At 39.8% G+C, this 21,430-nt stretch overlaps 1 protein-coding gene across 1 annotated transcript; it reads right to left on the bottom strand.

Annotated features, from left to right (window-relative positions):
• Window positions 1-6,985: 6,985 nt before the first annotated feature.
• TLR4 (toll like receptor 4) lies at window positions 6,986-17,441 on the bottom strand. The gene is made up of 3 exons (XM_047768272.1): window positions 16,766-17,441; window positions 12,636-12,802; window positions 6,986-10,057 (listed from the first exon to the last, which is right to left on the bottom strand). Exons 1-3 carry the CDS (start codon window positions 16,856-16,858, stop codon window positions 7,792-7,794), a joined length of 2,526 nt encoding a protein of 841 aa, XP_047624228.1. The 5' UTR covers window positions 16,859-17,441; the 3' UTR covers window positions 6,986-7,791.
• Window positions 17,442-21,430: the final 3,989 nt, after the last annotated feature.

The following is a 21,430-nucleotide window of genomic DNA, read 5'->3' as shown; positions in this document are numbered from 1 at the left end:
TGCTGTGCCTATGGCATGGCATATATAAGCTCCCAGGCCAGGAACTGAACCTGCACCACAGCATAACAATGCCGGATCCTTAACCTGCTTAGATTAAGGAACTCTTGACTAATCTAACTTTAGTATCTTGCAACAGAGAATGCTTGTCTAACCTTTGGAAAGTGACTTCCATTACCCATCTGAGAAATAAAGTCAAAACCAATTTGTCTGGGGACTTTTTTTTTTTTTTTGCTTTTTTTAGGGCTGTACCCTTGGCATATGGAGGTTCCCAGGCTAGGGGTCTAATCAGAGCTACATTTGCCAGCCTACTCCATAGCCACAGCAACACTGGGTCCTTAATCTACTGAGCAAGGCCAGGGATCGAACCCAAAACCTCATGGTTCCTAGTCGGATTTGTTTTCCCAGTGCCACGACAGGAACTCCTGTCTAGGGACTTTGTAAGAAGTTCAGAGCCTCTGAAGCTTTTTCATAGAATTCTCCTTAAAAAAAAATTCCTGTTTCCATAGAACTTCTCCCAGGGAATTCCTTAAATAGGAAGAGTATTCATTATTTTTTAATGGAGGAGAGAAGACCAAGAAGAGTCTAAAGAGGAATAAACATAAGACTGAATCCAAGGAAGAAAAAGGGCTAGGCAACTACATCCCACAGCCAGGCCCTGGGAAGATGGAGGCACAAGGTTCTGGGAAGCAGTGGATAAAAACCAGGCTGGGTTATCTTAGGTCAGTCCTATCTTGCACGGCTCATGGGAGATGGGGTGTTGTTAGTGTGAAACAAGAGCTCAAATTGGCGACTGACTGGTTTTGATTTAATTACATAGTGAGATAGTTTCTTAAGAGCATACAACGCCATCCTTTCTCCTAAACGTGGGTTTAATTTCCAACAAAACACTTCTCACATAAACAACACGTCTTTTCTAAACCCTTATTGCCATTCCCAGAACTGCTTGCAGCCTTTCAGAAACCCATTATTTTATAATTATAATCAAGACTATTAGGACAGGACGATTTGTGCCAAAAAGCACATTTACACCCAGAATTGTCACTTAGCACTGTCACAGGGAGGTATCATCTCTATTTCTGTAGAAATCAAGGGGAGTAGCTGACACTGCCTTATAAAATTTCAATTTCTAGATGGCATGGGAGGTACTGACCTTGTCTAAATTATTCTCCGGTCAGTCCTCTGCCTACCCCTGGTAGAAGAGCTGTTACTTGGTGGAAAGAATGCAGCCCTGGGAATCAGGCCAACTTGGGTTCACATCCTAATTTTCCTCCTTCCAACAGGACAAATCACCTTTGGACCTCAGTTTCTTCATGCAAAAAAATGGTAAAGCTATTAACACTTGCCCATTTTAATTTTACAATTAAATGTATTAATACACAAATTAGAACAGACCCAAGCATGTGCCAAAAGTTTAGAAAATATTAGTTATTGTTGTGATTAATACATAGAAGCTGTGTGACATTGGATAAGTTACTCATCCTTTCTGGACATCCACTTCCTCTTTGCTAAAAGGAAGAGATTGGTACCTAAGCCACAGGGTAGTGGCGTCAATCAGATAAGCACACAATATGCTCAATGTATTTGGTTACATTTGATCAGCCACTTATTCCACAGGTTTCACTATGAGTTGAAAAGTTCTGTGAGTCCCATAAGGGAGCCCAAGGTGGGTGATATTATTCTAGCCATCTGGAAAGTCCTTAGCTTTTGGAATTTCCCCCATAATTTCTGTGTTCAGTTACAGGTCTTTGATTTCCTTCAGGAAGTCAGAATGACGAGAAAAAATGATATAACAACTTAAGCATGTGGTTTACAGGAAAGGCATCATCTAGTGGGACTGATTTGACCATTGTTAAAAATCTTTTGTCACACATAACTTTTATTTACTTTTCCCCAGACTCTTACGTTTGTAATAGTAATAATAGTAAGTAACACTAGTCTTAATTCTCTTTGGTCAATACCAATAAAAATTGCGATAGTGAGTGGAATTCTCTTGTGGTACAGCAGATTAAGGATCTGGTGTTGTCACTGCAGCAGCCTGGGTCACTGCTGTGATGCAGGCTCAGTCCTTGGCCTGGGGACTTCCACATGCCATGAGTATGGCAAAAAAATCTATGATAGTGAGATAGGAAATTTTATGCATTTTTGTGAGAAGAGGGCAGTGTTGAAGAGTCCTGGCCATGGAGTGAAATGGACTTACATCTTAACCTCAGAGCTGCCGTTCATTAACAGATGACTTTGGACACATTAGAGAATGATTCCAAGCGTCAGTCTACTCATCTGTAAATTGGAAATAATTAACATCTTCCTAATTCATTGATGTGACAAAGCAAATGAGATAGCACATACAAGGCCCTTGCACAAAATAACTGCTTAATTAAAGTTAACTATCCTCATTATTATCAACATTGTCATTACAGCCCAATGAGGTCTCCCAAGAAGGTAGTATTACCCCAGTTTTATGTATTGAAATCTGAGCCTCAAGGCACTTGAATAACTTGCCCATATTCACCCAAGTAAATGAAGATCCTGGACCAGATCTTAGTTTCTCCCTTCCCAGGCAGCATCAGGATTATGCTCCATTATAAATGAACAGGGTCTGGGGTTTGTTTCATTTTTTTTTTCCGCTTTTTTCAGGGCCATACCTGCAGCATATAGAGGTTCCCAGGCTAGGGGTCAAATCATAGCTGTAGCCGTTAGCTTACGCCATGGCCACAGCAATGTAGGATCCGAGCCGTATCTGCAACCTACACTACAGCTCACGGCAACCCTGGATCCTTAACCCACTGAGCAAGGCCAAGAATTGAACCTGCATCCTCATGGATGCTTGTCAGATTCATTAACCGCTGAGCCATGACAGGAACTCTGAACAGGGTCTGTTTTTTTCCCCTTTTGAAATCCTAGCATCTCTTAATTCAGTGCATCTTTCAGAGCTAGGACCCTGCTGTCTCTTTCCATCTCTCTCCCAAAGAGTTAAATCCCTGTGTTTGACTCTAGGTGTGAGACCCCCTGCCTTAGAGAAGTTCAGGCTTACAAGTGTCTGTGTTAACTTCTAACAGCCTTGGGATTGCTTTCACTCTTAAGGCAGCCCCTCCAAGAAGGTAATTTTAGAGCTGTGCTCTGTCTCCCTTCCACTCTCTATTTTATTTTCATAGAAGCCCTATCACATAGAAGAGGCTGACCCTTCCTATTCAAGAAAAAAAACTTGAAATTAGAGAGATTAAGAAACATGTCCAAAGTTATATCGTGAAGGTGTGGTGGGACCAGAATTCAAACTCAAGTCTGCTATTTGCATCTGCCAGACTTAGTAGCCACACAAGGGAAGTCCATGTAGGATTTTTTTAAAACCTGAACCCCCTGCATTTAGCAACAATGGCGAAAATATTCTAGCAGAAGAAAATTAAAGCCAAAATGTCTAGCCACTTTTGATTTTCAAAGCGTCTATATTCTTCCTCAATTAACAAAATAGATTACTAGAATTCTAGGTACTGGGCTGAAATTCTAAGACCAGACTCAATTATTTGTGTCCTCTTATTAGACAAGCAAAAAGAAGTTAGAATAATGGTACCAGTGGGAAAGTCAGTTCAAGGGGCATGCTTTGTTGCTCCTCCTTCAAACAATCCGACTTAAACTCTATATCAAGATGCATTGCTAAAGTTGATGTACTGAGACTATATTAGCTAAACCACCTTATTGTGTTGATTTCCAATGATACACCCTGCCATTTAATGAAGGCATCGAAGGAACAGCCTTATTCAAAACCATGTGGTAGGTAATTGTTATACATAAGTAGCAAAGCAGCTGAGCCAGTCTGGAAGGCCACTTGAATGGACCTACTTGCTGGAAGTCCTAGGAGCCTTGTGGAAAATACTTTACTCCACTGAGAAAGAGAGTTGAAGTGGGAGAGGCTTAGTCCATCATTGTCAGAAGAAAAGGTTGATTTTGAGTACTGCCTCTTGTTTCTCACAGAGTGTATCTTTCAGCCCAATACACATCCTTTGGGTTAACCTTCAAATCTAAATTCTGGTGTTGTGCCCTGACCAACCAGTGGAACCATAGGAGGACTAATTGTAATTAGGGAGTTTCTTTCTGTCTTGGCCCCCACCCATAGAACTCCAAACTCCTGAAAATCAAAGCCAGGTTCCTGGAGAGTCTTACATGAACTCACAAAAGTCCTGACAAGAATGACTGAAAGGTCTGTTAAAAGAGACTGTTTAAATACAAACTCTGCCCTTTTCTATCTGTGGGATTTGGGATAGGTTATTTACCATCTCAGAGCCTTCATTTTCTAATGCCAATGTTACTAGTGCCCATCTCTTAGGCAAGGTGTAGGAATTAAAATTAGATATCATACATATGGAGTTCCTCTGTGGCTCAGGGGGTTAAGGATCTGGCATTGTCACTGCTGCTGCTCGGGTCACTGCTGTGGCGTGGGTTGGGTTTGCCTGGCCCAGGAATTTCCACATGCCGTGTGCGCAGCCAAAGGAGAGAAGAAAAAAAAGGTATCATACATAAAGCTGTAGAATAGGACCTAAAAATAGCCACTAAGAGTAATTATTATTAGAGAAGGCTTCTTCTCACATTCTGCCAAGGTTTTTGGAATCCTTGGAGTTAAGGAACCAAGTGAAGGAAGTGGTTGAGGACATCCATGCTGACAACAGGGACGGAGAACAGACATGGAAATCTGGAGCCCCAGGAACTGCATGGGTGACAGTGAACTGTGTTCTGGGACTTGAAGGTCTTGACTGGGAAAAATAGAGGACAATATCCCCTCCAGAGATGATTCTTCACTCATTCATCCATTCTTCAAATAAGCAGATGTCGTATTCTGCAGTGTGCCAGCTGTTGAACTCAAGGCTGGGGAAGCAAAGGGTAAGCAGACTTTCGGCCTTCCCAGGTCTCCCACTCATTCTTGTGAGAACTCCAGTGAGTTCATGGAAGACCCTATCAGAGCCTGCTGGTTGATTTCTAGAAAGGTTAGAGTGGCCATAAAGGGCCTAGGGTTCTGACAATCCCGTGGGCAGAGGCTGAGTCAGAAAGAAACTGCCCAATTACCTTTACAGTCCTCCTGCGGTCTCACAAGTGGGAAAAACAACAATTGCTAAAAAGGTGTTACTGAAAAGAGCCCTCAATGTTTCTCATAAAGTCCCAGAGGATTAGTCCCCTATAAAAATAATGTTTCTTGTATTGAATGTGTATTACGTTTAATACTTACAAGGTTTTGCAAAATAATTACTACCTCCTTTTATATTTGAGTTAACTAGACTCTCAGAGAAGTGAATCCAAGGTCCATGTGGTGAGTGGTGAGTGAGAGTTTTGAGCTTTCTCCAAAAGCCACACTAACCAAACATCAGGAACTCTCTCTGGAGTTAGGACTGGATAACACTATGTTAAAGCTTATTAGTGTCTTTTTTCCCCCTCTTTTTGTTCTTAGTCCCCATTTTCCAGTTCTTATTAACTAAACTTGTCCATGCTTAGTTTGTTTAAATCTCCCTCATGTCCCTTTAGGAAAAGAAATGTGTTATAAATAAAACCCTCAGTATATATAATGTCTGTATGCATATGCATTTGCCTAATGTTTCATGGTTTCAGTGAAAAACCCTTGACTACTCTCAGCCATACGAAGTTTAGGAGTTTCACTTCCCGTTTTGTGAACGTGAAGCATGAAGCAACAGGGGTACAGTGGAAAGTGAGCTGCCCAGTGTAGGCTGGAAGCCAGTTTCAGGCCCTGCCACTTTACTCTGTGGCCTAATAAATTACTTCCTTGAACTTAAGGTTTTATGTTAGTCAAACACAAAAGTAATTATTAATCTGCTACCTTACTTGGAGTGTAAGATATTCAAATGGGGTCATAACTCAGTGTATATGTTCCAAGTTGTAGGGTATTATACAAATTTAAGGCAATCTGATCACAATTCATTTTTCTTTTCTATCCTACCCTTTATCTTTCTATAATCTGGAGAATTAAAATTGCAAAGAGCCTGTCCTAGGCCTAACTTTCCTCTTTCTCCCATTTATGTTTCTGTCATATCATTTCCTTCCTTTTTTGTCTACCTCACCTTCAATTTTCAGAATTATCACTAGGAGAGGAGACTAATGGGAAGAAGTAGTAGGAAATATTCCAGCTGTATTTTGATTTTCCTCCTTAGAGTCTTGGATATTCACTGAAACTAACACACAAATGCAGCATACTTAAACAGGAACACAAATACTCACATCTAGCCTGAACACACACACACAGAACATATGCCTTCAAGCATATTCATAATCTAATGCAGGCATTTGTATGTAAGCAAACACATACAAACATAAGAGTGAGGACCTTTCTCAAACACTGGGCATCTACATCAAATGCTCATATTTCCATTACACTATAAACACACCTTCTTCTGTGCAGATAGGATCACACAAACACAACAGGACACAGAGAGGCATGCACACAAATACATGCACATTCAGTAGTGCGTAAGGCCTATAAGCACATTCAGGCATGTTCAACAACTCCAGCCATGCTCCAAAAAATACACTCTGGAATACTCAAGTCACAAACACATTCCTGAGGGTGACCATATATCCAGTTTTTGACAACTGTATTTTCCAAATGTCCTCATTGCCCTTTTTTTGACTGTGCCATTCTAAGGAAGCTGGGTGAATCCACTTTTCTAAAAATTCCTCTTAACATGACCCACAGTAACCCCAGGGACATTTTTTTCTGTGATAACATTTAATCTTTCCTAAATATGGTCCTGGAGTGACACCCAGCAGGAAGGAGTGATGTGTGCCCCCCACCTTGAATCACTTCACAATCCCCTGAAGGATGCAGTGGTCCATCAAACAATATTCATTTGCTGCTGTTCTCAATATGTGGTCAATCCGACGACATCAGCTCATGTGTTTCTGGGGTCATCAGGAAGAGATGACCTCCTAAGGTCATCCCACCTCTTGCACTGCCTCTCTCACCCAAATTGCTTATTATGAGACCGGGAAGTTGGACTTGTCTCCCTTTATTCCAAGAAGTGCCACTTTCAACCAAATTATTTTAATGCTACCTTCATGACAGTCATAACTTAGTAGGTAATAACTTCAGAATGACATCAAGTGACAAAGTGACAGTGTATTTTACATATTTTCTCAAAAGATAGTGGTTAATTATGGAAATTTCCAGCATGTTTCTAATAGCCTTATGATACAGGTTTATAGAGGAGACATGAAAAATGAGAACTGGATTTATAAAAACAAAAGAATATATTAGTTAATAAATAGAACATCTAATGGAGGACCAGGATGTTTTTGAACTGACTTAGAAGTGGAGGAGGGGTATCTGAATCAGGAGCCTTCTGATTTAAACTGTGTTCAGTAGGAAAGGGAAAAATGAGCCCAGACCCTGGTCAGTTGAAACTACCCAAACCAATTTGTTTTAACATAGTTAAAACATGTACCATGAGGCAGTTTCCACTAAAAAGACTCCAGAGAAGAACTCTGTCCTTTTCTCAGCTGACTGAGACTCAGGATCTTAGTTCTAATACAATTTTGATGCGGTAAGAGTTGAGTTGGCTTTCCCTGTCCTGGACGCCTTAGCTGATTTGGTCGAAACATCCACCTGGAAGTTCTAAATTTTAGAACAGTGTTTAGTCCCTCTAAATTGTAAACTCCATGAGACTGGCAGTCCTGTGTATCTTGGGCATCACTGAATCACCAGCCCTTGGCACAGTGCTTGGCATGTTGCAGGATTTAGTACTTGTTAACAAGCACGGGATCCAGCTGACCAAGGGACACGTTGGGAGTTTTCCCTCCTCAAGTGAAGGCTGTTGTATCATGCTGGTTGCTTTCTGAATCCTCTGTTCCTTCTGGACTCCATGGTTTACCATCCAGCAAGGCTTTCTTGAGTCGTCTCCAGAAGATGTGCCGCCCCAGGACGCTGTCCTCCCACTCCAGGTAGGTATTCCTGCTGAGAAGGCGATACAGCTCCACCTGCTGCCGCAGCAGGGACTTCTCCAACTTCTGCAGGACGATGAAGATGATGCCGGCATGACTCCTCAGAAACTGCCAGGTCTGGGCAATCTCATACTCAAAGATACACCATCGGCTCTGTATGAAGTGCTGGGACACCACGACAATAACCTTCCGACTTTTGTGGAAACCTTCCTGGATGATGTTAGCAGCAATGGCCACACCGGGAATGAAGTCTCTGTAGTGAAGGCAGAGATGAAAAGGGGGCACCCCCTCCTCCAAGTTCTTTACCAGTTCATTCCTCACCCAGTCTTCGTCCTGGCTGGAGTAGATAACAAAGGCGTCATAGGTGCTTTCACCTCTGCCATATTTTTTGCAGCCCACAAAAAGCAACAAGTGGAAATAGAACTTATAGACCAGGATTCCTGCCACAGATACCAGGAGGATGGTGAGAACTGACGCACTAATGATGGCCTCGCTTATCTGACAGGTGGTGTTCCTGAAACTCAGCACTGGCAGGTCCTGCATTTCTAAAGGTTGTGTACACACCATTTGTTCAGCTCCCACAAGGAGCTGCTTCTGGTCCTTGACCCACTGCAAGAAAGTCTGGTGTTCACACGCACAAGAAAAGTCATTCTTAGTGAGATTTAAAAAAGCTAGGCTCCTTGGCAGATGCTGTAGTTCTTGTTCCTTGGAGGCCACGATAAGATTGTAACTGCAATCCAGAATCCTGAGGGAGTGGAGTGGTTTATAAGGAAGTGTATCCAAGGACAAGAGTCTGTTGTGACTCATATTTAGCACCTGAAGCCTAGGGAGGGAATGAAATGCCCTCTGGGATACCTGTTCCAGTTGACACTTAGAGAGGTCCAGGAGGATTAAGTTAGTCAGATCTGTGAAGACATCAGGAAGCAAGTTGTTCTGAAAAGAATTGCCAGCCATTTTCAAGGTTTGGAGGCTGACCAAGCCAGCAAATATGCCACGGAAGACAACGTGGATGTTAGTATAAGAAATATCAAGGTAATGGAGGTTTCTGAGTGATAGGAATATGGAAAAGTCATTAGCCTGTTTCAAACTGGAATGCTGGAAATCCAGGTATTCTAGTTGCTCTAAGCCCACGAAGTTTGACTTCATGGTAATGATTTCATTGAAGCTCAGATCTAAATGCTTCAGTTTGGTTGTCCCAAATTCATTGTGAGAACAGCAACCTTTAAAGCTCAAGTGATTTCCACTGAGATCTAGAAACTGAAGGTTTGGCAGGTTAATTTCAGTAAAAGTGTGCATATGTTTATTGTCTTTGAAAACAAACTTTTTGAGAGAGTTGAACTTCAATGCAGGAAATTGTTTAAGTTTACAGTTAACCACTTCTAAGTGTTGCCACCTGAAATCATTAGGAAGGGCTTCTAGACCGTGTAAATTCAGACTCAACAGAGAAATCACAGAGGCATTTGCCAAACAATTAAATAAGTCAGAAACATCATCTGGGAATTCACCAAAGTGTGCTATCCGGAACTGTTCAAGGGTCAAATTGCACAGTTCCTCCAGGACAGATTTGTCAAAACTTTCCAAGTTCCTTTCATTTTTAAATTCTCCCAAAACAAACTGATTGATTTTTGAACCAGCCAGACCTTGAATACAAGTTTTCATTACATCTGAACTATTAAAATTACTTCGCAAAGTCAATCCATTGAGCCTAATTTCGTTAAAGGCACCTGGTTCAATAAAGTTTAAAGGGTTCAGGGACAAGTCCAAAGAGAGATTGAGTAGGGGCACTTGATGTAGAACCTGCAAGTGTTCATGATAAATATTTTCGATTTTGTTCTTAGAAAGATCCAAATGCTCCAGGTTGGGCAGGTTAGAAAAATATTCAGGTAACTTGAAAGAATGGATATGATTGTGAGCCACATTAAGCTCCTTCAAGGTTTTAAGATGTCCAATGGGGAAGTCCTCTAGAGATGCTAGGTTTGTCTCCACGGCAACCAGCTTCTGTAAACTTGGTAGTCCAGAAAAGGCTCCCAGGGCTAAACTCTGGATAGGATTTCCCGTCAGTATCAAGGTGGAAAGGTAATTTAGGCCCTGATATGCATCATCGTCAATTGTCTGAATTTCACATCTATAGGGAAGAAAGATACAGATTATATAATGTTTGTTGAATAAAAAATTAGAATGAAATATTAACCCAGTCATCTAAGTCTTCACACAGACGTGGCATGCCATATGATGGTGCATAGGCAAACATATCAAGTGAGGCAGATAAAGCAATGAAGAGGCCCACAGATTTGGTACAATTATACTGGCCACCATGACTATCTTTTTGTCACACTAGGTGCACCACACTAAACAGAGGCAGCTCATCCATCAGAGGGAAATCAGTTAAAGATCAATACTGGGGACCCATGAAGACAGAGCTGTGGATCAACTTTCGACATTTCCTGTCATGTAAAATTGTGATGATATATGCAGTTGGTGCATATGACACAGATAGTTGGTTGTTAGCCATGATAAATAACTGGTAAATTTCAATTTTAAATATATAAAAGATTACATCAAAATAACAAATATCTTTAATGTTCATGAAAAGATTTCTATACAAGGAGGCTTTTAGAGAAGCAGAGTATTAAAGACAAAGAGAACATTTTACTTGGAAGCAGCAGATATGGACATGAATTTCTGGTCTGCCGTTAACAAGCCATGTGAACATATATGAACCTCTTAAACTCACCTTCTTTCTCCTCTATAGAAAGAAAAAAATATGTATCAATAGATTTCCATAGGAAAAAAAAAAGGCTGACTGGTCTATCACAAAGCATCTTTAAAAGACAAGCAGAGGTACTGTACTTTAGCAGTGTGAAGCAATATGAAAAGGCAGAGTTTAGGGAATTGGGTGGACTGGGAGTTTGGGGTTAACAGATACAAACTATTACATTTAGAATGGATAGACAACTATATCCTACTGTATAGCAAGGAATTATATCCAGTTTCCTGAGATAGACCATGAGGTAAAATAATGTTTTTTTAAAAAGAGTAACTGAGTCACTCTCCTGTACAACAGAAATTGGTACAACATTTTAAATCAAACATTAAAAGTGAAGAAAAATAAAAGGCAGAGTTTATCTATTGCACTGTTAATTGTCCTTGTCCTAATCCAGAATCTCCTCCTGGCTAACCGGGAAGGGAAGCTGGCCATTCTCTAAGCACATATTTAAAGCCTCTGAGAGTCATTCCTTGGGTATGTGGTGGGTCGAAGATGATTTATAATAGACAGCGTTTGATAAGAAACCACTTCTTAATCTTTTTTTTTAAAAAAGAGGGTTGGTCTGTCTACTTCAATTCCATAGAGTTCTTGTACAAAATTCAGTATAGTTCTTGACAGAATTCTTACTCAGAAAACTGAGATTTTTATAAACTAATGGAATGCTCTAATAGTATTTTATACTTATAAAGTCTACTTTGTGAGGTTGTTAAAATACATTGTTAATCTTCAGTATCACAATTAACCATATGGGATAAAGTTCATCATTTCTGTTTCACAGATATGAAAACTGAGACTTAGGGAGTTGAAGCGACACTCCTCAGGCCATATGGCAATAACTGTTGGAGGAGGACCTGGCTCAAATCTTCTGGCCTCCGTATGGCTCCATGCCACTGCCTTTAAAATGCTCCATTTCCCCCTTCATTACAATCTATCACTGTCCATGTTAGAGCATAAAACATCAGATGCTTACCCTTCTACAGGAACACCTACCATCCTCTTCACCTTTATTGAGAGTTTCTATAGTAAAATGTCATATATACAATGTTTCTTCATGTTTTACAAACTCTTTAAAAATTATAGTCCATTATCTAGTACATTTCTAAATAAGGTCCCTGATGATGAAAATCATTTTAGGATTCAATTCCCCCCAAAATTATGATGATAACTCCACCTATGCTAATGAATGATATACTTGCCTGAATTAGAAAAGAATCTGAGTCACTGTTCTTTCTCACCACAGATGTTTTGCTTTGATCTTGTAATCTTTCTCTTTAGGTTACTTGTTTCTTCTTAAGTCCTGGTCCTCTACCTCACTTTCAATATTCCAGACATTATTGGCATCCCACTCAGTTTGTGAAATCTGTCTTGATTACTCACTGCATAGAAGGCCTCTTTTCTAAATAACATGATGTGTCACCTCTAGTTTGCTAATAACTTATCACCTATCCTTATCTCAGGTTAAAAATATGAAATCAGAATCAGGTAACATCTTTGAATGTCTACTCTATGCCTAGCACCCTGCTCAGGATTTTAATATATTAGTTCTTTCAAGTGGATAGGCCCTCCTTTATAGCTAGGGTTGTATGTTATATATCAGCAGACTCTTGTTTCCCAGCAGAGTTAACAACATATAGCAAGTAGTCAATTAATATCTGCTGATGAAAAAGTTGGAGTCAATTTACTTCCCTGACTTAAAATCAAAGATAGAGTTGTCCTTAGAAACTGACTTATCCAACTGCTCATTTCTGAGATAAGAAAGCTGAGACCTGGAGAAAGAGGTGGCTTACCCAAAGTTTTATAGCAAATAAGACATCTGTTGAATGAATGAATAAATGAATGAAGATGAGACTCTACTAATCAAGCTTTCTTACTAAAGAATTAAATGAAAGAACAATGAACATTTTGCTCTGGATAGTGGTAAAAGCTCATGCATTACCTGGATAAATCCAGCACCTGCAGTTCTGGAAAGCTGGAGAAGCTATTGCTGTCTAAATGACTCAGGTAGTTAAAGCTCAGGTCCAGTATCTTGACTGATGTGGGGATGTTGTCAGGGATTTTGTAGAAATTCAGCTCCATGCATTGGTAACTAATGTTAGGAACCACCTGAAATAATCAGACATTAGATGCAGTGTCTTCCTGCATGCACCCTAACAGACTTCCCTGCATCTCCCCTCTCTTAGACCAGAGCCTAGGAGGCCACTGGTATAGGCACAGGGGCCAGTCAACCTTCTTTCATCCATCCATCCTTCCATCCAATCTTCTGTTCATCTATCCACCCATCCATTCCTGTATCCACTCACTTCATTCTTATAAAATATCTTTTTCTGGATTAGGAAGGGAAAAGGGAAAACTACTCTGTACCCAGTGTTTAACCTCTGCTATCACAATGGCAGCATTTATCGTGAAGCAGTCGAGGCAAGTAGTGAAGAGCTGAGGCTGTAGAGTCCAAAAGCTCTGGGTTTCACCCTAGCTCTTCCCTGTGATTTGAGGCAAGGAAGGCCATTGTTTTTCTGAATATAGCCTTCATTGTATAGAAGCTTAGGGAAGCATCCAGTCAGATATCCAGATCTCTCTTAGCCATACCCCAGTTTTTGGCATTGTATTCTTTCCCTTGGATCGCTGACCTTTGAGCAGACGAGATAGAAATGGGGACATATCTTTGAGGTGCATGGACTCCAATGGTAGAACCTAGTAAATAAGATCAAGTGCTTGATGCTGCCTTGGTTCCTCTGCTGGTTTTGATCATATTTTCTCAAATTCTTTGTTAAGTCTTGTTCTCTAACCTCCAGTTTAATTTCCTAAGTCTCTGATTTCTTTAACAAATTTCCTTGCTTAAGCCAGTTAATTTTGGTTTTCAGTTTAAAACCAACAGAATCTGTTAAAAGGATTAATGGGATAAGGTATTTAAAGGTATGAAATCCTATTACAGTGTAAATGATCAATACATGTTAACATATATTATTATTGGCTATTATTAATTCCCCACTATATGCCAGCTTATTTCTTATATGTAACATACCTTAATTTAATCTTCAAATAAACCTTTTAAAGAAGAATTTAGAAAGATGAAGTAATGTGTGTTAAGTTTTACAGGCCATAGTGCAGTTCTTTGCTTTATTCACTTGTCTCCTAAAATGTTATTATTCCTCATAGGATCCTCACAGACCATACTGTCTAATACATGATAGTTCATGTATTGCTTTATTCACTTGTCTCCTAAAATGTTATTATTCCTCATAGGATCCTCACAGACCATACTGTCTAATACATGATAGTTCAGGCACTCTTCCCTTGCCTTCTTTTATCCTCCCTCACAGGACATATCACTATGTAATATTATGAACATATGTTCCATATATACTATTCATTTTCCTCACTAGACTGCAAGCTTTGAAAGTCTAGCTCTCTGCTATGTCTGCTGCAGTAAGAAGGTGCCTGGGAAATAGTTAATGATCAATAAATATTTTTTGAATACATGAATGGATAACTGCTTAAATAGATGTTTATTCAAAACCCAATTGAAGGCATTTTCTGCTAAGTGCTATAGACAACACAAAGACCAATGGGATATGGCTCTAGACTTCAATGAGCTCACAACTGAGAGAGTTAAAAGAAAAGCACAAGTTAGACTCCTGAAAAGGGGATGAAACCAGACTTAGAACATTTTCCCCTTGGTTCATTAAAAAGTGGAGATCAATCCTAGATCCAGAGATTATAGACTGTAGAAGGCTTCCAAGAAAGAGAAAATTTCAACGTGGGTCTGGAAGGATGAGATTTGGACACATGGAAAGGAAGGAGAGGAAGGAAGAGGGCACAGCAAGTACAGAGGGGTGAAAAACTAGCTCAGATTAACGTTGTGTGGCAGGAGTGGCAAAACCTCAACCAGAGGGGAGGGCCAGATAGGAGGCCTCGTACTTTGTCCTGTGGCAATGCTTTCAATCACATTTAAATGAGCAACTATAATGTGAGATGCACTGGGATACAGTCATAACTAAAACCAGCAATTATCTTGACCTCTTATAGATTCCATTTCAAGGAAAATACAAGCAATAGACAAATAAAATATATATTTATATATATATAAAACATAGGTAATACATGTTTTATATATATAAAATATAAATATACACCTATATGTGTGTGCGCTACAAAAATGTGCTATCAAAATAAAGCAGCATAGGAAACTAGTGGCAAATATGGGGGGTGAGGTGCTCTATGTGAGGCAATCAAGGAAGACTTATCGAAGGAGGTGACATATAAGCAGAAATCTGGATGAAATGAGGGATTAAGTCATAAAAATATCTAGGGCTGTACTGTCCAATAGGGACATACTGACCATAATGAGCATAAGAAATATGGATAGTTTAAACTGAGATATATTGCAAATGTAAAATATATACTAAATTTCAAAGACTTAAAACAAAAGAAGGAATGTAAAATATCTTATTAATGCTTTAGTATACATTGCATTTTGAAATAATATTTTGAATGTACTGAGTTAAATAAAAATATTATTAAAATTAATTTCACTTTCTTCTTTTTATATTTTCATGGAGCTACTAGAAAATGTAAAACTACATTTTAAATTTAGTTTAAAAAGTTAACTTAGTTGAATAAAAATTTAATTAAATTTAGTTACTTAAATTTATTATTTAAATAATGTCACATGACCCTATGATATTACCACTGAGCACCACAGATCTAGGGGGAAGGCATTCTAGCTAGAGGAAATAGCCAGGGCAAAGGCCCCATGGCAGGAAAAGGTCCTGATAGCAATGGAGAGTTAGTGCAAGTTTTTAAGGATGGTAATTTGTTAGAACTGAACCTCAGGAAAAACTGCAACAAACAAACAACAAAAATGTGCAGGTTAGATTAAATGACAGGGACAATGGGACATGAGACTAGTCCCTGTCCAAGAGTCAAGGCCAAGGGAACTGAGGATCTGCCCCAGAGTGATCCTGGAGGGAAGAGAAGGGTTGGGCAAGCTTTGGAAATGGAGAGTATTGGGAGCATGGGAGAAGGAGGAGCCACATGGTCCCCACTACCACCCCCCTCCCCCCTTGATTTTATCCTGGGGGGAGCATGATTGGAGGATCTATACCTACTAACCTAACAGCAGGAAAGACACAGAGAGGAGGACAGTGAGAAGGGAATTGGGGAAACAGAGGACTTGCAGATAGATAACAGATTTGTCTTTGTTACATATCAAAGTACATTGTTTCTCCCATGTCCCCAGTGCCAGGACTCTGGCAGGTTATGCTTTTCTTGAGTTTCTGACCCTGCCACATCCTAAATCCAGGACATTCTTGTGGCTGTTTGGGTCTGCCATGGGCTTCCAAAGCAATTGTAAAGTCCATGCAGTGGAAGAACAAACAAAATCCATCATTAATGAGATTGTGAACCAACTGATTGATGTTTCACAAAGAAAGCAAGCATTGTATTAGCTGATATTTTATAACTTGTCTCTTTTTTTCTTCTTTCTTCATTCCTTTCTCTCGCTCTTTCTCTGTCTCTCCTTTTCTTTTCTAACTTCTTTCTTTTTATCGTTTGGACAGAACTATGACCAGAAGTCAGAAATCTGCTTAGAAATTTCTATTAAGAGACTAAAAATATCTTCCTTAGATTCAAAGGGGCAAATAAAACAGCTCAAAGCAGAGTATGCAAACCACCAACAGAAAGGAATGACAGGAAGCAGGCTTCTTGCAACTCTGTACTGAAGCTATAATTCTTTTATGGATGTGAAAACTAGTCTAAGAGAGGTTGGGTAACTTCTTCAAGGTCACACAGCCCAGAATTGGAAAGGCAGTGATTTTAAACAGGTCTATCTGACCTAACGTCCCATTAGCCCTTTAAGTCCTAGGTGGGACAAAACCCCATGGGCTGCCTATTAGTGCGCTCTTACCATGAATTTTTTGGTCCCTGTGGTCTCTTAAGTCTTTAAGGTAATTTGACTTCTGTTTGCTAATGAAACTAACCAGGACTCACCAAGGGAAGCTCTAGGCAGAGAGCAGTTTTTCAGAAGCAAGGCAAAGCTCAGGGGAAGCTGAGCCGACTCCTACCACATACCTGCACGCAGGGGTCCCAGCTCTCAGATGTCAGGCAGGAGAGAAAGGCCATGGCTGGGATCGTGGCCACAGCCAGGCGGATGCGAGGAATCATCCTGGCATTTTCCGTGAACAGAAGTGACCCTGAGAAAGCATGACCCTCTGTATCTGCCGGTCAGAGCAGCCTCCGAGGCACTGCCGTCTTCTCTCCTCAGCACTCTGCCCGGGGGCACTGACTCTATTCAAAGCAGCACCAGGTTAAGGGGTAAGAGGAAGTGAGAATGGCAGCCTTCGCATTCTGGACTTTTGTTTCTCTAATATTTATCTCCTCTGTCACCAGAGGGGAAGTTAGAAGAAGAAGAAGAAAACCTGTAGACCGGAGCTGGAGTAATAGCAAGAGGAAGCTGGCTTTTATCCCAGGAAGTCATCTGACCTCAGTGTTATTGAGTTTAGGAAAACAGTCAGACTGGTCAAACAGCCTGTGTGACTAACTGCCTGGGACGGTGGCTTTCCACTTTTGTTTTACTAGTGGAAATTTACTGTCTGTGTTAGTTTGCTAGGGTTGCCATAACAAAATACCACAGACTAGGTGGCTTAAACAGCAGACGTTGATTTCCTCACAAAGTTCCAGAGGCTAGAAGTCTGTAGTCAAGGTGTCAGCAGGGTTAACTGCTTCTCTCCTTGGCTTGTAGATGGCTATCTCTTCCTTCTTGTGCCAAAGTTCTTTCCTCTTGTGTGTCTCTGTTCTAATTTCCTCTTCTTATAAGGACTACAGTCATACTGGATTAGGATCCACCCATATGATGTAGTGACCTCCTTTTACCTTAATTACTGTTGTAAAGACCCACTCTCAAAATACAGTCACAGTCTGCAGTACCAGAATAAAGACTCCAGCACATGAATTTTGGCAGAGGATGCAATTCACTCATAGCACTGTCCAATTTTATGAAATCTTGTGAAGAAGCCCACATTTATGAAACATTGAAAATAGGGCTCCAGTGAAACACAGTTTGAAAAGTACAAGAATATTGGGAAAAGATTGGGATGAAGAATCAAATATACTGAAATTCAAATCCTGGCTGGGTGGTTTATGACCTTGTAGCATTGGTCAAGTCTCTTAAACAACTGAGACAATTTCTGGTCTGTAAAATGGGATAATAGTTTTAAGCACAACAGAAATTCACCTTTATGAAGTTCATAACAATAAAACCATGTGATAGTAGTCAAATGATGCAAGCCACGAAAGCATTCGTTTTCTGGTCTTTAAAATGGATATAATCACATTCATATTGTGTGACTGAATTAAGCTGATTTACATAAAATGCCTGTTCTACTGCATGGGTCATCAGGATATTCCTCAAATTGGAGGCTATTAAGATGATTAAAAATATGAATAAAATGAGGGTGCTAATATGTACCTCAAATTATTGTTATGGGATTAAATAAGGTGGCATTTGTAAAGCCTTTAGGACAGATTGTGTTTAGAGTGTAGAAAGCACAATGTAAGTTTCTGTTAAATAGGAACATAGTTTAAAATGGTGACATTGCTGGTATTGTGTCCTAAATAGTTCTACCAAGATATCCATCAAGGACCTCAAATCCAACACATCTAAAATCAAGCTGTGACGGAATGGGTCACAGGGACGGAGCACAAACTCTTGCAAACTTCTTCAGCACTCATGTAAAATTAAGCTAAAAATAGTCCCAAACATTGCTTTGAGGATTAATCGAGACCATGTAAAGGTCTTCAAGTCATGCCTGGCACAGAGTGAGTACTCAATAAAGTTTAGTTCCCTTGAAAGTTAAAAACATTTCACTTCCATAGTCATCCAAAATGGATATCTCTTTGACTTCCTCATTTCACTCATCAAATGTGTATTAATGTTGTTTTCTTATTTCTGTATTCTTGATGCCCAGGCTTTGGGGACCTGGCTCATGGAGCTAGACTGAGCTGGCCAGTTCTTAGAGATAGCATATGATTTTTTCTGGAGCATACCTTTCATATGCAAACTAACCAAACCAGAATCTGTACTCTGAACCCCCTCCCTGGTATCTGGCCTCTATCTCTTCTGCCCTAATCATCACAGGACCAGGTACCAGACAAGTAGAGAAAGCCCCTACACCCCAAACCCTGCTGACCTTACTCAAACTAGCCAATCCTAAGCCTGCTTACCCTGCCCTTTCTTGCCTTTCCCAAAGGAGCCACAGTGAAGAGTACCTTCCCCTTGCTCCTTCTGCCTCCTGAGGGTCTCTAGTGCTTTCCCATGTGGCTCTGCAGGGTGTCCTGTGTCTCCTCTTAAACCATGAGTAACAAACTCCTGTTTCAAGAGCATTTGGCTCCTGATCTGTTGGTTTCACAACACCTGCATAATAGTAGAATCGACACTTTAAAACAAAACATTCCAGCAAGCCTAGAGATTTCATCTGTAAAATCATTCTAAAGTGTCAGTCTTCATTTCTATTCACATGATGATTGAACACATTCCTTGGCCTGCAGTGTTGCAATGCACTGTTAAAGGTTCTCCCAGACCCCCAGTTTGAAAGAAAACACACTTTAACCCTTAGGAAGATGATGCGCTTCTTCCAAAGTCTCAACCCTTCCAATCCATCCTTTATCCTGAAATCGAAGCAATCTTCCTAAAATGCAAGTAAAACTATCCATGTCAATAATGGTCTGAGGCTGTATATCATCCAGATTTCAAGCTTTTCATTCTACCCCCCACTAGACACACACACAGAGTCACTGATGGTTTCTGCCGTACAGCACCAATTCTGTTCTACCCTATGGAAAGAACACAGAACTCTCAGTGGGTTATCTGTGCCACAGCCTTAGCATCCTTTAATATACATTTCATGATATTTCAAAGAAATTAGTAAGAGTGTACAATCACAACATAGCCTGGCTCAGAGAAGAAAGGCCTTCGATGTTGGGCATTGCTAAGAACCAAATCTGATTCCATCCAACAATTCTAAGTTTCACATTTTTTCACATGTTAACATCTCTCAAATCAGAATATGTCTCAGAATTGACAATATATTACAATTATTATGGGCAGACTTATTTTGGCTTTCCTTGTGGCAAGTGAGGTAATAGTACATCTAATGATCATGGGTACATTATATTCAATGAGGAATAGTCTGTCAATAAGAAAACCAAAAAAAAAAAAAAAAAGTGAGGGGCTCTTTTCAAGTCAAGAAAATAAATGGTTAGATAATAAAGATGATTGTTTCTTAAGTACTCCTTGGAACAAGTGCTGTACTAATGGGTGTTTTACATCTACAAGGAAGCTAGAGGACTCAAGGTTTCCTAAACTTTTTGAACCATGGTGATTCTCTTTTATCCTTCAATACCCATTACCAGCCCTGTATCCATTAGCATGCCCTGAAACCATGTTTCTGTGATCTACAGTAGAAAAAAACATTGCTCTTAAGCAGAAGCGTGAAGGATAGTCTTCTCGCACCAAAGACCCAATTCCTGTCTCTAGGGCTAAGGTTGTCACATTAAGTACTGCCCTGTACATCTCAGGATTTTTCTCCCCAAAACATCTGGTACCAGGAGCAAGAAAGTGTACCCCACAGGAGCTATCAAGGCAAACAGCCATAGTAGTGCCTACTGCTCCCCAGCCTGAAATGTCTATGGCATTTCCTGTGTTATTTTTTAATACATTTCATTGAGGTATAGTTGACTTACAAGTTGTGTTAGTTTCAGGTGTACGTCAAAGTAAAGTAGTTATACATATACATATATCCATTCCTTTTCAGATTCTTTTAAAAATTATTTTGAATTTCCTATCTCTGTATTATCTGTCTCTGTACTAGACTAAAAACTCCATGAGGACAGAGGCTTTGTCTACTGTTCACATATATTGAATGCATGGGTAGATACTCAGTAAGTAATTAGTGAATGGGTCAATGAACAATATATCTGAATTTGTTTTTTAATATGTAGCCAGTATTTTAGAGTATCTGTCACCTTTCCATACTGAGTAATGATATTCTCTTATAATATGTTCAGTAATTATTCTGTGGCTTTCTTCTTATTATTTTACTTTTAAATACTTGTTCTTTATACCTTTGTGGTGTTATACTTTTCTGCTTCCTAATAGTCCCTGAAGGTACATGCACCTCAGTTTAAGCAACACAGAGAATAGTAGAGTTACAGTAAGTGGATTAGGGTAAAAGTCCTTATTGCCGTAAAAACTGGCTTCTCTTGAGGTAGAAAAATCCTCTTTGTTTCTTTTAGTCATAAACCTGAGGCAGTGGCTGGTTCATTATGGCAAGACAGTCTTCCCTCTTTGTTCTATCTCTGTCCTCCACCAAATCATTCAGCAGATCTCTGCTTGTCCATGCAGACCCTGGAAAATACAGTGTAATATAGAGAAGGCTATACTTTAAAATATTTTATTATCCTCTTTACTTCCTGGCGTCATCATTTTCTGGTATGTGACTTATCTTCACCATCACTGTGTTTCCTTAACTGTACAAGGAAAATAACATTGTGGCCTCATTAGTAATATTATTTGGAAGTTAAATGAGATAATACATGTGCATGTACTTGGAAATGTTACAATTTTACACAAATTTTTATTAACATTCACTAATTCAGTCATTCACCAAATACGTATTAAGTGGTTTCACATCTGCCAGGCACTTTTTTAGGCACTAAGCTTATATCAGTGAAGAAAAG

The sequence above is a fragment of the Phacochoerus africanus genome, chromosome 2 (assembly GCF_016906955.1).
Source record: "Phacochoerus africanus isolate WHEZ1 chromosome 2, ROS_Pafr_v1, whole genome shotgun sequence".
Lineage (NCBI taxonomy): Eukaryota > Metazoa > Chordata > Mammalia > Artiodactyla > Suidae > Phacochoerus > Phacochoerus africanus.
The sequence above is the reverse complement of the archived record's forward strand: the minus strand, read 5'-3'. Positions and strand labels throughout refer to the sequence as shown.

Bases quoted from the DNA above. Each gene is read 5' to 3' on its own strand.
- TLR4 (XM_047768272.1), bottom strand. From the start codon at position 16,858: ATGATTCCTCGCATCCGCCTGGCTGTGGCCACGATCCCAGCCATGGCC. The intron at 12,803-16,765 runs GTATGTGGTAGG...TGATTATTTCAG, and splicing joins GCTGGGACCCCTGCGTGCAG to GTGGTTCCTAACATTAGTTA. The intron at 10,058-12,635 runs GTAATGCATGAG...TCTTCCCTATAG, and splicing joins CAGGTGCTGGATTTATCCAG to ATGTGAAATTCAGACAATTG.